We start from the raw sequence: 16,879 nt of genomic DNA, 5'->3' as shown, positions 1-16,879 counted from the left end.
TATATGGCAACTCACAAAATGACAATGTAATAAAAAGTCCTTCCAAACGTGAAGAGAAGCACAATGTCTGATAATTGTTTCACTTAGGATTACATTTAAAAACTGTTTTTTAAGGAAAAATTCTAGAAGAAAACTCCCCACTAACAAGATAAGATTTCTAGAGAAGATGCACACTGGCAGATGTGCAGAAGTTCTTGTAAGGAATATGATGCTCCTCTCAAAGCTGCTTAAACTTGATTTTATTTCAGGTCTGCAACTAAATTTTTTTTGTAAATAGATTTAGGCTGTCAATTTCCAGGCATGCTGTGCCATCAGCATGTAGAGACTGCTGTGACAAACGTGGAGGCTGCAGCAGCAAATTTTATTATAAACTGGTAATTGAATTGAACAGGTTTACATTTGAATAGATTTACTGCAGCATGATCTCTGACATGCTGCACAGGACTGAAATCCTTGTCTGTACATAAAGAAACATTTAAGATACAGCTGGCATTATTTCAGCTCAATGCTAATCAATAAATTTACACCACTTCACACAAGAAAGAAGTAAGTATATACTCTTTCTTCATTCTGTGCATAAAGGATGTGGTCAAATCCAAAGCCAAAAATTCATCTCCAGACTTTCCCCATAGGTAAAAACAACACCACCTGTCTCCAAAAACACCTTCCAACAAGAACAGAAGAAAAAAAAAAAAATCACTATTCCAAGTACAGTCCTAAAACTGTGCTATGAATCAGTATGGTTTCACAAGGAAAAGTGTCCACTAAAATGGGGAAAGAAAACAAAATGCCCTTGTAGGTCCTTTTAGGCTGTCCTGTTAGGTGGTAGGCAAGAAACACCTGAAAAGACTATAAGCTCTCTCCCAGATGAAAAGACTCAGTCATTAAAAATATGTAGAAATCTGTGTTTTGACAGAAAAACTCACTCAATAAGAGCAGAACTGTGACGTTGCCTCAGGAGTGGGGCTAACAAAGGAACCTTCTTTTCAAAGGAATTAGTTATTTTGTCATTGTAGAACTTTCAGAAAAAGGTATGTACTTTTAGGGTAGGCAATTTATGAAATTCAGACTAAGAAAACTTGTGGGATTGATTTGCATCCATAGACAATGAACATCCATGCAAAAAATCTTATTCACAATGTGCATCAGAATTGTCTAACTAAACTATCTCAGTTACCAAAACTGAGTGCAGAAACAGTAAATTTGTGCCTGATTTTGGTAACCGAGATCATTACTCATTTCTAGAAGAGGTACTTAGTTTCCTTGTGCAGTCCCAGAAGCTGCACACAGACTAGATTTTTAAATATGTATATGTCAATGGATGCGCAATGCTGCCCCCAAAATTTAAAAGAAAAGATCTAAACCAATTTGCCTGTATATACTCTTGGTAGCACTGTTTCATTTCCAAACAAGTTGCTCAATATATCTGTATATTAGGTTACTAGTGATATGGGGTATTAACTTACTAAAAAAAGATGTCAAGAAGTACAGTCCCTTTTGAAAAGGTGCCCTGCCCAGCCATTCCTTTCTTTCTACAGTTTATCTAAGCATCACAATTTAACCTTTAAGTAACTGCTCCTAGTGGTCAGTTGTATGAAGATTTTGGCAAGAACTCTCCCATCACCACTGGAAGAGAGGGTCAAATCCTGCCATTCTTACTGAGGCGAAATCCCCATTGAATCTGACAGGAGTTTTGCTCAAGTAAGACTAAGGACAGCAGGATTTGGCTCACAGGATCATAGCATCTGCCAAAGCAGTTGCACAGAACAAGGTTTATTCTTAGTAAGTATAATCCAATAAGAATATGTCTGTAGGTGCGTGATAGGCCTAATTTGTCCATCATCTCTCCACTGGTCTATGTTGTTCTTGGACTTTACCCTGATAGCTGTGTACTTAAACCTTTTTTAAATTACCATCAAACGATTTGCAAAAATCAACCATCTTTTAAAGCTGACTGTTTAAGCACTGACAAAGCAAAATTGCATAGGACTATTTTAAAGTGGTCGCTTAACACAAAGTACTCTCCACTAGACACAATATTTAGAAAACATTACATTGATTTTATTTTAAAAGTTTATCTAGCTCAGAAGTCCATGACATCTCCTGTTATTCTTTCTTGGTGGTAACAGTGCACTACAATAACAACGTATACAATACACGCACATAAAACTGTATTTTTGCATATACATTAACAGCGACAGAAGTGCATGGCAGGCAACCAAGACTTCAGGAATTGCCTCTTTCTGTAACATAGATGAATCAGGTTCCAGGTGGGATAGTACTGCTTCTTGGAAACATTTACTTATATTTACCTGTTATTCAATATCTCCAAAATGTAACTAATGAATTAAAACACTGAACATATACTTACAGTGAGGGGCAGGGATTCTCACATACTTTAAAAAAAAAAAAAAAATTAAAAAAAAAAAGAGGGGTGGATTCTCCTCTTCTGTATGCCATTATTTGCTCCAGTGTAGTTACAGTAACTTCAGTACACGTATTCAATATTTATACTTGTTTAATTGAGTAGTAACACTTTTGTTTGTCCTGATGAAATGAAGACTGAGTAAAAATATGGAAAAGGCGGCACAGTGTGCCCTTCTGCTGGAACTGGGACAGACTAACAGTGGATAAGGAATGGAGGAAAGAAATCTTTGAGAATTCATTATGTTAAAGCATTAAGGAAAATGAGAGGATATATTTTTATGATTACTGTATTAGTTACCTACCAAAGGAGACTGAACGCCAGGGTACATTTTGCTGTACTACACATAGAAATATTCCAAAGATGATGAAATCTATGTAGATACACCATGATTCCATAACTTAGCAACAGACTGTCAGAAAGACCAAGTATACATGAAAATTGCCTTTACAATAACTGATTAGAACACTCACCGAACTCTCTTCTTTCCTGATTGCCCTACAATTGTTGAGGGATACACATTGACTTGATCAGTCTTACCTTCTTTCAGCATGCCAACTTTTAGACACTTCATGAAGCGGCAGGCTTGGCAGGACTTGCGTCTGCGCTTTGTGATTTCACATTCATTCGTTGCTGGGCAGCTGTATTCTATGTTACCTGTAATAGAAAGTACAGGAAAAGGAAGATATTCTGAATCACTGACCAGCCAACACAATGGATATACGAAATACTCATACAATTGCTGTTATGTTTAATTTTGGAATGTAACAAGAGTAAAGAGTGCTACAGAAAGGAAACACCTTTCAAGTCAAAATGAAAAGCTGAGTTAAAGGATAAGCTTTTTGACTTTTTTTTTTTAAAATCAAGACAGCTGTATTAAAAAAAAAATTATACAAAACCACAATTAGCATGAGCCTATGGAGGAACTTTGGTTGTTTATTGTCTGTATTAAGCCACATGCTTAGGCTCCTATCCTGAGCACTCATTTCCTTTTTTTTACCAATTTCATCAGTCTTTCTTTGTCTAGAATATGAAAAGGAGACTGTTGTGCTTTACTGCACAATCAACAGAGCTTCATCCTTCTCTTTCCCCAACAGTAGGCGCGGTGTATCAGGCAGAGCTCACCAGCACTGCCACCACCCCATACGTAGAACATAGGTTCTACAGCTGCCCCGTCAGATCTCTCAGCCAGGACATTTCCCCTTCTCTCTATAATTTCGACAGAGTTGCTGTACTGAGAGGCATCGGAAATAGCATCATTCCTACCAAGTAGTCAGAATAACAAAAACTGGGGGAGATGCTTCCCTCTGCCTCTCTCAACTCTCCTTAAGGCCTAGAACAAGCTAGATCCTTAAATGTGAGCCCTCCTGGGCAAAGCAGTATCTCCATTTTTTTGGTTACTGCTTAGTACATATTATTTATCCTCGAAAGTAAAAAAAAAAAAGAGCCTGAAAATTAATGGGTAAAATACATAGGAGTAATTTTCTTTACATGTTTTAAAATCATGTCTTTGGGCATCCAAGTCCAGATGGGAGAACATCGGTTCTCTTTTGCCCTAGTACCACTGTACTTCTCATAAAACAGCTTAGCTCAGCTTATTCATTTACCCAGCCATGCATCCTATTGCCCATGACTACATTCAGTATGACAGACTTTGCAGCAGTCAGAAGTTTCACCAGGAAACTGACTTAAATAAAGTATCCTTCCCATCAGCCTGTCACATCTTGCTTTAAAGGTATTTCTTTACTTTCTAACCCTTTCCCCCTGTGATTAAGTGCATTAGTATCTTAATGAAAATGCATTCTGTTTATTGCCCTCTTGGGAAGCAAGAGGTCATCACACCAAATGCATAAATTGTCATCAGAGACAGTCCGAACATAATTGCAATTTTGCTGCTCCATGTTTGCTGCACTCAGGGTCCCTCAAAGCCCCTGAAACATGCGCAGGTTCTAATAATTAGCATAGAGTCTGCCTGGGACCACAGCATTGATGAAATATTTCAGAGTTAATCACACTTTGTAAACACTGATTTATATTGACTACCTTTCTCCAGACTGATGTCTCCTCATTAAATATCACATTAGTGGATTGCAGGATTGCACAAAGACTCAAATGCTCAGCAACTGCTAATTCAACAGGAAGTAATACTTAAACCACTTACATCTATTGAAAATTGGTTAAGTATTTATGATAAAGGAGGTCTGCGTGGTGCAACGTATATTCTGCCAATACAACCAGCATACTTTTCAGGCCTTTGCAGGCTTTCTTCCTCCTGAACATTGCTGCATGACAGACTTAGCAATGCTGGCGAGTAAAACAGATCGTGGTACGTCTGAATGCTAATGGTTCTTGTTGACAAAACTCAAACTTCAGTTTAGTCCTCTTCCCCTTCCTTAGCTCCTGAGAAAAAAGCTATGTAAGAAACTGAAGGATACAGTGGGTAGGAAATTCAGCACAATGGTTCCTGCAAAACTTCTTTCCGATATGCATTAGCGAAGTTAGGAAATAACACTTCTGGAAGGATACGTAGGAAAAGATGGTATGGGCAAGCTTAAAAAAAGATTCACATTATCCTCTCACACTCTAACGAGGCATTCTTAGTGGGGCACAACCACTACACAGGGACATCTTCAAAGCCTTTCACAAATTGTATCTAATTAACTTCATCATATTATAGTAATAAATGTATTACCATCCCTATTTAAAAAAAAAGAAACATGGAATCAGAAATGTTTTGCACAAGATCAAAGATATCTTTGCACGAGGTCAGAAACGATCAAAAACAAGATTGAGATTACAACATAAAACTTCAAGAAGCAAAGCCCTGTACCAAGGCAAGTGGAGCACTCTCAGTATAGCCAGAGCCCTTGTGCAAAGGCACAGATGACAAAGGTACAGATGTCAACACCAAAAAGCAGTATTCAAAACCAGAAAAACATAAGCAAGATTACTTATTTCCCTGAGTAGACACTTCTAATCCATACCCTGACATTTCAGTTTTGTGCAAAATCCTGTGAAACACAGCACGGGTCTGTAGCGAGCAGCACGCCATGCACAGACAATGTAACTTACTTTTCCTGCAAATTCTTGCCACCTAAAGAAATCTAAAATAAGCTATTATTCTAAGTCACTCAGATTCCAGTACTTTAGCTTAGAAGGGGGAATCTTCTATCAATTTAGGCTGCTTTGCTTTTATGAATTATATTTTACAGCAGATGTTCAATCTTGATTTTTGATGTCAGAAAATAAACTTTGAAGATGTTGGAAAGGGTTCCTCCAATGAACTCAGTAGAGTTACAGTAACTGGATTGATTGCTGCAGCAAAGATACACACCTTACCAATGGCGATAGCTGGTTCCCCTAAAGTGTTTCAGCATTTTAGATCATGGCTAGACCGCAGTAAGAATTCAGGGAAACTAATATTTTGTCACCATTTCACATATGAACGCAGTATTTTATTAAATATTCCCAGGGATAGACTTCATTTCTGTCCAGTGAGTTTCCTTAAAAAAACCCAACCAACAAAACAAATGAAAAAAAAAACCCTCATAGAATTTTGCAATGGATATGTACGTGTATATATATCATACTCAAAATGTGTTTTACCTAGCACTCAAAGTATTAGTAGACATATTTTTGGTAAAAACCTAATTTTACTGCATATTGCAGGTCATTAGGGCTCTCATAATTTCTTATTTACTTCCATACACTAAAAATTAAGAAACAGAAATTATTTAAAAAGTGGTTTAGAATCTGTACAATTTCATAGGTACACGACATGCATTCAAGATGCTCAGATCTGCATTTTATTTCAATAAGGAAGATTCAGAAGGACGCTCTACCATTTACTTTTCTATTGCATGATGCTAGAGGCTGAAACTGAGCAGCTAGTAAAAGTTGAGTTTGCCCAGTCCTGTCAACAGTTGGAGAGGTAGCCGTGTTTTATAGTGAACAAAATCAACATGGCAGCTCTGAGTCTTTAAACTGGGCTGACAAGAACGATCGAGCAATTTATAATATCTCCTGGCTGGTTTACAGAAAGGACTGGGCTCTGATTACTTATTTCAGTCTTTTGTACAATTAGTTTGCAGGCAATATAATTTTCTCACTTACTCCTTAATAGAATCGTGCAGCTAGCTGGCTGATAGAATAACAGCGTATACGTAAAACTCCTGCCTGAAGTGCCAGGGGATAATTTGTATATTCCTTTCAGTAGCGTAATGGACTTTTACAGTTTGGCAGTTAAAGGGCTGAGTAATGTAAATTAGTATGACGTTTGAAAATAAAAATATATGTCAAATCTTCACTCCCCAAACACATTGCCCTGTGCTATACTAATACAACGGGATTTATGCCAACCTGAGTGCCTTTTCTCTCCTCATGCACTGAGGAACGTTTATCTAAAAACAGTTCCCTTTTTCTACTAATTTGTTAAGTTTTATTATCTCAGCCAAAAGATGAGAAAATACTTCTAACACATGGTGCCTATCAAGAGCAACTGACTCACTAAAAATATGATGCCATTTGATCTTGAGATAGCAGGTGAACTGCTAAAACTTGCGCTGCGTAACTGGCTCTCTGGTTTTGGATGCTTCAAACTGTCAGATCTTTACACACAGCTCAAGGATAAGTGGGCCAAGATGCCATTTTTTTCATCTCACAGATGAGGTTTGGAGGCTACCTGAATAAGATGTGGAGTCATAGTACAATTTTAATGGTACAGGGACTTACTCAATTGCTTTCCAAAGCCAGGCAATCGACTAGACTTAGCCAAGATTCTCAAGACCCTTTTGGCCGTTTCTTGCAGGAAGTGACAGCGATGCTCAAGGTAACAGAAGACGAGGAGTGAGAACCATGGCAAAGAAGAGGCCACTGAAAGCACTGGGACTTACACCTTGGCATCTTATCCCAAATGAAGTTATTGTCATCAACAGTTACAACTTTAGAACCGCACAGATATCAAGAGTGCGAAGCTGGCTCTAGAAACTGGCTCCAGTCTGTGGGACAGGCCGAAACAGGGGTCTCTCTTCCAGAAATACCAACAAGAATAGAAACTGCGGACAGCAATTCTTAGAAGCAGCTTTATTTCCCTTTTCACACTGTGACATTTGATACTATAACACTAAAGATGTAAAAGGATTGCTATGAGCTATTGGAATATACTCAGAAAATCTTTGGACAAGTAAAAGACATGAGGGAAGACTGAGATACAGGATGAAAATGTGTTTGGAAAAAGTAGCCATGAGCCACTTAAAACAGCAGGAAGAATGCTGAAGATATCAGTATCGAAACTTCTACTGTGTGGGAAAGTAGGTCCAGAAGGGGGAAAAAAAAAAAAAAAAAAAAAAAGGCAAACCAGATGCAAATTAATTATTCCTTCAATGTAGTAATTTTATGTTATAATCAGCTCATGAAACTGTATTTCAGTCTCTATTTATCTTCAATAATGCCCGATTTTTCTCCCAAACTTTATCTTTGAGCTTCCTAATATTTTTTTTCAAAAACTTGTCTTTAAAAAGCAAGTGTTCTCATTATTCTTAATAGAGGCTACTGCATCACTGGATTTAAGTCTTTCTGTAATAAGGTTTACCCCAGGTACCACCTTCATGCTCTGTTTTCCTGGGTGACAGACCCAAAGGAATAAACCTGCTTGTCTGTGGACTGGTATGCACGAAAACACTGGAAAATGAAAGGTAGCCAGGATTACAGCAGTAGGTCTTCTGGGAATTAATAAAAGTCTTAGAAAGAGAGACAGAAGAATCTAAGCCAACACAGAGAGTAAATTATGGTATGTTAGGTCACACCGTGATACGTAGTCCAACCAGAAGAGAATAGTTCCTCAGAAAGTGAGAAGTAGGTGCTACTGGAAATAAAGAGTAATAGGCTAACTTAGGAAAAGAAGGATAGACAAAAAGTCCCAGATGGACTTAAAATCTGGTTGATGATTATCAGTCTTAGCAAAGCTGACCTGAGGAAAGTTAAACTATTTTCTTTCAGGTTAAAGTTTCCATTCTTGCAGACCCCATTCCCTACTTTGCAGCCAGAACTCAACTGAATTGAGAAATGGGGTTGGAATGAGGCTGGATTTGAACCTAACTGAATCCAGTTTTGGCTGACAAATCCTTAGATGGATTCACCTGATACTGTAGATTGCTCTAAGATTTACAGACCTACGAATTCTTCTACATGTCATCTGGAGCTGATTACTGACTTTATTCACAATTTTTCACCCACAGAAGCAGAGTTATAGAACAAGAGTTACAGAACATTTAAAAACTTGCTTACTAAATGTCTCAATTTTTTTTTTTAAGATGATAGGACCATGCATGAAGGATTATGCTTATGTCTCTGCTGCTTCTGTTGCCTTTTCTGTTACAGTAAGAAAACTCAGGAGAAGCAGCTAGTTTTTAAATAACTCTACAGTACAGTATTTGACAGAGGGACACAGCCAGCTTAAAAGTACATTTTAAATGAAATCGCTATGCTGAGTTGTTTAAAAGAAGTCAGTGTACTATGTTACTGAACTATAATACACTTAGAAATTCTAAGATATATTTTTTAATTTATTTTTTCTTTTATTCCTAGAAAGCAACATGAATGGAGGTTTAAAACAAAAATGTAAAGGTGATGCTGGCTGGTCTGACTGCATGACATTTTTGCATCAGCCTCTCACTTCAGGTAGATCAGTTTCCAGCATCATAAAAACCACTGTAATTTTCAATATGAGGCTGCCATTAGGGGGTGTTGGATGACACCTGTAAAGGCCAAACTACCTTTGATTCCTACTGGAGTCAACTACTCCATCTTCAACAGAAATGAAGGGCATTTAAGTCATCTTAAGAGAGAATCCACACTTTGAAGACACAACTAGAACGGATCCCCTGCCACCTGGGAGTCACTGAAGAGTTCTCCAAGTCAGAAAGACCGAACCATCTACATTTTGTCCCTACTGGTATTTTATCTAGGTTGATTTTGACACATTCTACCAAGGTAGCATGGAAAATTGCCATTGTTTGTTTATCAGCACACAGAACATCTCAGTCTGTAAAGCTGCAAACCAAATGACTTTCACAGCAGTAAAAAAAAGTCATTAAAAAAGTTATAGAAACATTAAAATAAATCACTTGCTAGCTGAGACTTCACATGTCTCTAGTTTCAAACTAGACGGAGCTTCGTAAGCGGGCTGGAAGCTTTCAGAGATGTTTATGACAAACAGAGATCCAGACCTAATTACAATGGCATTGATACATACCACTGTACCGGTACTATTTGTAAACCACATCTCTTTCTGAGTATTTCTGATGGGTTCAAAATAGCTGTGCATAAATCAGGATGCTCATTCTTATTCCCTAATAATCTAAATGCAGCATATAATTTACAAGGCTGTAAGGAAAGTATAGATAGTAAAAAGGATAGAACTGTCTGTATACTTTTAAAGTTCTCTCTGGTTCTCAGATTTCAGCATGTTTATATTTTATTGTCTCATCTTGTTTGGCTGCCATAGTTACACAATGACATTACAACAGGATTAAAAGACGTGTTGGAAGGAATTAAAAATACTTGCTCGCTAGTTTGGTTGGCCCATAGGCACAGAGAAATCAGGGGAAAAGGGAAGATATCTATCATTGCTTGCTTAAAATATTCTTTGAAAGAAATGCTGATGCACACACTTTCACTTATATAAGGAAGGTGAATGATTTAATCAGGTAATGATGGATTCAGGTGACATTTAGTGTTAGGTTCACTGGAGGGCTGCCATCTTTGCACCAGAGCCAAGGTCCACTGACTATTGCACCAAGATGCAAGCCTCCACCCTATCTCCCTATAAAAAACTATAATCTTAGCTACCAGTAAAGATGCTGAAAAGCCATAAAATCTTACTTAATTTGCTTTCATTTCCTCTGCAAAAATGATGTGAAGTATTATGGGAGTCAGCTTTGAGAGATGCAAATTAACCTTTGGAAGCCACTTTGGTCACATGCAACTTCGAATCAAACTTTATGTTGCCCATTTTAAATGTCACCTTATCTGAATTTACATAGCTAGTTCTAACTTTCCTGATTGAAAAAAAAATAAATATATTTACTGTAAAGTATTTGCACATTTACAGATCAAATTGGTTCAGTTACGGGTTGAAAAACCTGAATGCTAAAGGGATTAAAACCAACTTTAAGTAAGCAAAAAGGTGAACAAGTGTAAAGCCATTTAATCTAGCTCCTAGTTTGGGCAGGCTTTGAAGACCATAGGAACTACATTACTGCAGAACTGTAGAGCTGAAGGGTCTTAGGTGATCAGCATAAAATGAGATGGCAGACTTGGTCTAAGTTCACATAATGCCCAAAAAGGCAACAGTATTCCCAGGATGGAATATTTCTTTTTTGTTTTAGGAGACATGGACAGCTCTCGGGCATAAAGCTCTTAAATGAGACAGTGAGGGTATGATTGCAGGGCTTCTTACTACCTATTGCTTTACTCACCCCGTGTATAAACAGAAGATTGCTGTCTCAGTACTGTTCATCCAACAGTTTTTCCTTAAAATATAAACATATAAACAAAAAAACAAAGCCCAAGAACTACAAGGACTATTGAATGCTAAATATTTTAGCTTTTGTTGGGAAAATTCAAACACTGTCCAAGGAAATAATAAGAAAGCTCTGACACTTTTGCAATGAGCCTTACCAGGAAGGCAACATACCGGTACCTAGGCTTTTCACACTGCCTTTTCTTGCTGGTTTAAAGAGTCCAAAGACAAGAGTCCTGAAGATTTGGAAGAAGGGTAGAAGAAAGCTGTCTAGATGCAAGCCATTATTTTAGAAATAGGAAGGCTAAAACAGAACAAAATAGCAAACTGCCTTTGAATCTGTAAATCCTATCATCCTTCTACTGAAAGCAAGAATACCATTTCACTCCACTTGCAGAAATGTTTAAGTTACAGGCACTGGGTAATTACCTATTACTAATGCAAACTGTGTACTTACTAATCTTTATGATAACTGAGCAAATAAAAATTATGAGAAATGTATTTACACTAAATATTCACTACAAAATACCTGGTAAGTACAAGACCTCTGTGCTGAACTCAAGACTTTGCACCCAGCTGACAACTAAAAATTCTTTTTTTTCTCTCTTTCTTTTAATGAAAGCTTGGCATTTTCAAGATAATACAGTGCACAGCAAAAACTGTGGAGACACCCTAAAAATCAATGGACCTGTAACTATTTTTAGACGTTGCTATTTTCTACTATCCCTGATGTTAAGCCAATTTTGGGGAGATTTGGCTGTGTGTCTGTTTCTGTGAGACATTTGCAATCAGCCACCATGTAAATTATCCCAGAAGCAAACTGAGAGCTGCAGCTGAGTGAGTACTAGGGTTAGCAGAGAGAACATCCAGTTCTTTCATCCCTTATAAGTCACAAAAGGGGGCAGAATGTCATTAGATTCTACCATGACCTAAGAAGACACTGATTTTATATACTGAGCTGGGGGTTTGGTGGGTTTTGTTTTGATTTTTTTAGCCAGGTAATTTCTTGTTTCTAATTTTTTCTAATATTACTGATTTTTATCATAATCTATGCATTCTTTACCACAGCCCCAAACGTATTTGTGTGCTTTGTTAAAAACATATATTCAAAAAAGACAAAATTACTCCTCCTTATAATTCAAGACAGGGTTCATTTAATTTCTTTTAAGAAAATTAGCAGGTATTGCAAGAGGTAGGAAGAAGAGGAGGAGAAATCCGGGAACAGACACTTTCTAGACTAAATTGCTGTCATCTGAAAGGGAGTGATAATCTCCATTACCCTTAAAAACAGGTGTATACTCTACATTAGAATGAAATTTGCCTTGTGTAAGGGGCTACTAGGTATCCCGTGATGCGCCTTGCTTCTGTCTTATGCAAGATGCTGGTGGTGTACAGATACTGTGCCGGCTCTCTGAACAGCTGCCTGTGGCTTTCACCTACTGAGATTTCAGAGGACCCCTTTGAAATGGAAAGAATGGAAAGACTCCCATTGACTTAGTGGAAAGGACATCAGGCCTGACGTGAACACAAGATGTGCTTCATAATCTAACTTTATCAGTTCAGCCTTGCCCTCACCGAAGTCACGGCAGTTTTGCCCATGACTTCAACAGGAGTAGCACTTAGGTTCTGCAAGTCTGAGCTAATTTAGTAACTCATGAATGACAAAGAAGAAAGGTTTGGGAAGTCAAATGTTCTTTCATTAAGTACTCGTCACAATTAAATTATTAGCATTTAAAATAAGCAATTCTTTGAGCCTAGCCATGTTATCCTTACATATGCACAGTTACAATATTTTACTCTTCAGGTAGTCTGGTTTACTATTCCGTATTTATAAATTTCTTGGGTTTTTTCTGTTTTCCTGTTTTCTTATTTGCAGTTATGCAGCAATCAGCTTAATTTAAAAACAAGCAAAGGAAGAATGTGATAGGAACCAGAAAGTGAAATGGCAACAGGGAAGAACGACCTCTAGGAACACTGGGGCTAAATTCTAACATTTAGAGCAGAAAATACCTCAGGGCAATTATTCTTCATGCAACCCTAAAGGAAGAATTTGCCCATTTAAAACATGAGGAGTACCTTTTTCTTATATACTTTATCACTTTCCATGGTTTGATTCACTGAAGTAAACTGCTTCCATTATTTTCGATGACATCTGAAAACTCTAGGTAGTTGTGTCAGTTTAGTCAGCACCGTTAGTGAAGATGCTGCCATGACATTATGATGGTAACATACTTCCTATTCTTAGTTTCTTCATTATTACTTTTCCATTCGATGCTTGGTTTTGCCTTACTGCATTTTTTTTTTTGTCTTCACAGCACTGTCACCTGCTGATGCAGCTAGTGCTCTAAGTATACTGAGACTTTTTGCACAGCTGCCAGTTCTAACTTGAGCTGAGTGGCCAAGTCCAGGTTGCTAATCTGGAGAATGACGTCCCTGCCTTGTGCTTCCATGCCCAGAAACTTGCTGTCTGTGGTACGGTGCAAAATTGCAGGCTACCTATTACTGCCAGAAGTCAACACTTCAATCAGTTAACATTTCTGTGGCATTTTTTCCATGCTCAAAATACAACTAAAATAATTGTGCATCAATTCAGTTCTGTAGGACAGCTATTACATAGCAATTAAAAACCATTTACAAAAACAGACTTGCTAGTTCAAGTTGGTGCTTGCAGTCTAGCAACCACAAAATACAAATTGCTTCAGTGGAAAGATTTTTTTAACTTTTCTGAATATGTTCTTGAAGGTCAAGTGAAATCACCTACCTCTCTCTTTAATTTTTCCAACACAAAGACTTGAAATGAGCACACTGTTTCTGCATATGCACTCATTTTACATATGAACCGAGGCCACTAGGAATCTTCACAGGTATCACAGAATCACAGAATGGCAGGGGTTGGAAGGGACCTTGGGACATCATCCAGTCCAACTCTCCTGCTAAAGCAGGTTCACCTAGAGCATGCTATGCTGCACAGGACATTATCCGGCTGGGCTTTGAATATCTCCAGAGAAGGACACTCCACAACCCCCCTGGGCAGCCTGTTCCAGTGCTCTGTCACCCTCAGAGTGAAGTTCTTCCTCACGTTCAACTGAAACCGCTTATGTTTCAGTTTGTGCCCATTGCCCCTTGTCCTGTCATTGGGCACCACTGAGAAGAGGCTGGCTCTGTCCTCCTGACATCCACCTTTGAGATAGTTGTAAGTGTTGATGAGATCCCTCTCAGTCTTCTCTTCTTCAGGCTAAACAAGCCCAGCTCTCTCAGCCTTTTTGTTTACTGGTTGTAAATATTATAATACTCAGCTCCATTAGAACAACTCAAGTCTAATGTTTCTTTTTGGTGGCTATACGGCCATCATAAAATGGGGACTTCATGCTGGCAGAAGGCCCAAATCCCCCAGTAGTAAAATGGATGAGAGGAGATTAAAATGGCCATTGCCTCAGCTACGGATAAATTAAAATAACATTCATTATTTTTCCTTATTAATTTTAAATTAAATATGGAAGTACTAAAGAAATCTTGACCAAATGTTTCAGATTTTGGGTGATGAGAAATTACAAAATGAAACTAACTTTATGCTCCTTATCATAACTGATTTTTTAAAAGAAAAGTATACCACCAGATTGTATCATCTTTCCTGAGAATTCCAGCTGCTCAAGATCTACGAAAATCAAGTGGGTTTTATTGAGGAGCTTAAATTTGGACTTAGCAACCTAATTTTAGTCTCTGAAGTTTGAATTTAATTTAATGTGACACTACATTCCTGTATGGGCCAAGCTTGGCCTCATGTTCTTCAAATGAAGCACCTTCAATTTTACTTGAAAGTATGATATCTAAATCAAAGCAGAAGGTTATTTTCTCTCCACCATTGGTTCTGAAGTGAAAACAAGCGGTCATGCAAATTATCCCATTTGTACTAGTTTATCCCAAAATATGTGGCGTATCTGTAACATGTATCAAGAGCAGATTAGTACAAAGTACTGGGCAGAGACCAAAAGCTGTCAACTTACTCTCCTCAGTATGTGATCTTACAGATATTTGTTGAACTTGTTTAAGGCCGCTGTATATTGTATGAGTGAAAGACTAGTTATTAATAATACACTGATAAGCACAAAGCACTACACCATTGCATTTTGTTCCAATTTTAAATGCATTGGTGCTTTAACAAAAATAAATTGGATTTCTGTAACAATTTAAGTGTGGTGGTGGTGTAACCAGGAGCAAACCCAAGCAGGATCCCTGTATGCCAGCCACAAGGTGTGTTCAAGAGGCATCCGTGACAACCTTCCAAAAATAATCAGTTTTCTTCGCAACAATCATTCATGGGAATCAACGAGAAACTCATACAGAAAACAAATCTGAACGGGCACCAGATGCTTCCAGTGTTTTTCTACTGTTCATAATCAAAACAAACATGGCAGTGGGCTTCACATGACAGACAGAACTCCCACAGAAGCCCAAAGGGGCTTTTTCATGAGTAGTATCTGTAGGACCAAAGAGTATGAAGAACGGAAAGGTACAATCTAAAGTCCTAACAGGATTTAGTGAAGGACTGTGCTATTGCACTTTGAGCAAAAGAAAGAAAAGTTGTTTAAAGAATAACCAACCTTGAATTGTCCTCTTGAAGAAAGCCTTGCAGGCCTCGCAGGAAGCCACTCCATAGTGGTACCCTGATGCAATGTCACCACACACCAAACACAGTCTTTTGGGCATCGAGTTCAGCATATATTCACACTTGGTCTGTGAATCTTCAGCGATGGTACTGGAGCAGTCGTCATACCGTTTCCTGACCGGCCCGTTGCCCCCAAGCCCTGTGGCCGAAGGGTAGAGAGGAGGTGAGTCCAGCCCGTTCTGATGTCCATTCATGGTGGAACTGTAGCTCCCGCTGGCGTCTGAGGAGCCACCAGGGCTGTGGTGGTTGATGCTGTCCGTCAGAGAGGCAGGGCTCGACGGTTCCGTCTTGATGTACGACGAACAGCTAGAATCAATGTGTCGATCTTTGCTTGACATTCTGCAGAGAAGCCTGTAGTGGGGAGAGAGAGAAAGAAGAATCTGTGTATTAAAGACAATGCTCTTTAAGGCTGCTCTGGAAGGGTTAGGGACTGCACATCATTCATTCATTAGTCAATACCTCTTGTTCTACATGAAGGTAATCAGCATAAGGGCATGACAGAGCTTTGTCAAAGCTCCAGACAGGCAGTAAACAAAAACTTTAAAGAGGCCAAATCTGTCTGTTGTCCCCTCCACCTGCCCTCTAGGCTCCATGTCAATTTCACATAAACTCTAAATTCTGAACTTGTCATCTAGCAAGTCAAAAAATTTAAAAAATCCTATTAGATGACTTGGCTATTAAATGTCTTCCTTTTTCTGTTGGTACTTTCTTTCTGTAAATCCCATCATTATCAGGAACAAATATTTCCAAGTTTGATCACACAAATGTTCTGCTCTGTAATTAATATTCATCAAGACACTTGACTAAAATACTTATCCATTATCTATTGATCTGATCCCAGAATTGAAGAGCAAGTGTCCCACAGGTGGGTTTTTTTCTTTATTAATACTGCTTTTATTATAGATATAGCTATTTAGTAACAGAGTAGCACATCAACTGGGAACTCTAACAAATAATTAAGGCTGGACTCCATTTTCACAAAATCTAAGTGAAATGATTCATCAGCTCTGGCTGCAATTACTTTCTAGCCATTATCCTCTATGGGATCTGACATTTTACATGTTCGATTCTTAGATTAAAAAAAATATTAGAGGAAATTTTAGATAGAAGTTTTGTCTTTCAAAAGGTAGGTCAGATTCTGTCTTCTCAGTTCTCACGTTTTCAGAATTAAGAATCTGAAATAAAACCGTATGACATTTGATCTGACAAATTAGTACTTTCTCATGGGGGGGGAAAAAATCTTCTTTGTCTATTCAATCCTCAAGTT

The 16,879-nt window shown here is 38.1% G+C and overlaps 1 protein-coding gene across 1 annotated transcript in view; it reads right to left on the bottom strand.

Moving 5' to 3' along the window:
- The window catches only part of ESRRG (estrogen related receptor gamma), a 233,433-nt gene that overhangs the window by 108,611 nt on the left and 107,943 nt on the right, over positions 1-16,879 (bottom strand). Inside the window, exons 2-3 of the mRNA XM_035902206.1 lie at positions 15,548-15,963; positions 2,966-3,082 (exon numbers count right to left, since the gene is read on the bottom strand). Coding sequence (XP_035758099.1) covers positions 2,966-3,082; positions 15,548-15,963 — 533 coding nt within the window. The remainder of the gene's footprint in view (positions 1-2,965; positions 3,083-15,547; positions 15,964-16,879) is intronic.

Source organism: Egretta garzetta, unplaced genomic scaffold (assembly GCF_000687185.1).
Source record: "Egretta garzetta isolate BGI_Z169 unplaced genomic scaffold, ASM68718v1 scaffold339, whole genome shotgun sequence".
Lineage (NCBI taxonomy): Eukaryota > Metazoa > Chordata > Aves > Pelecaniformes > Ardeidae > Egretta > Egretta garzetta.
The sequence above is the reverse complement of the archived record's forward strand: the minus strand, read 5'-3'. Positions and strand labels throughout refer to the sequence as shown.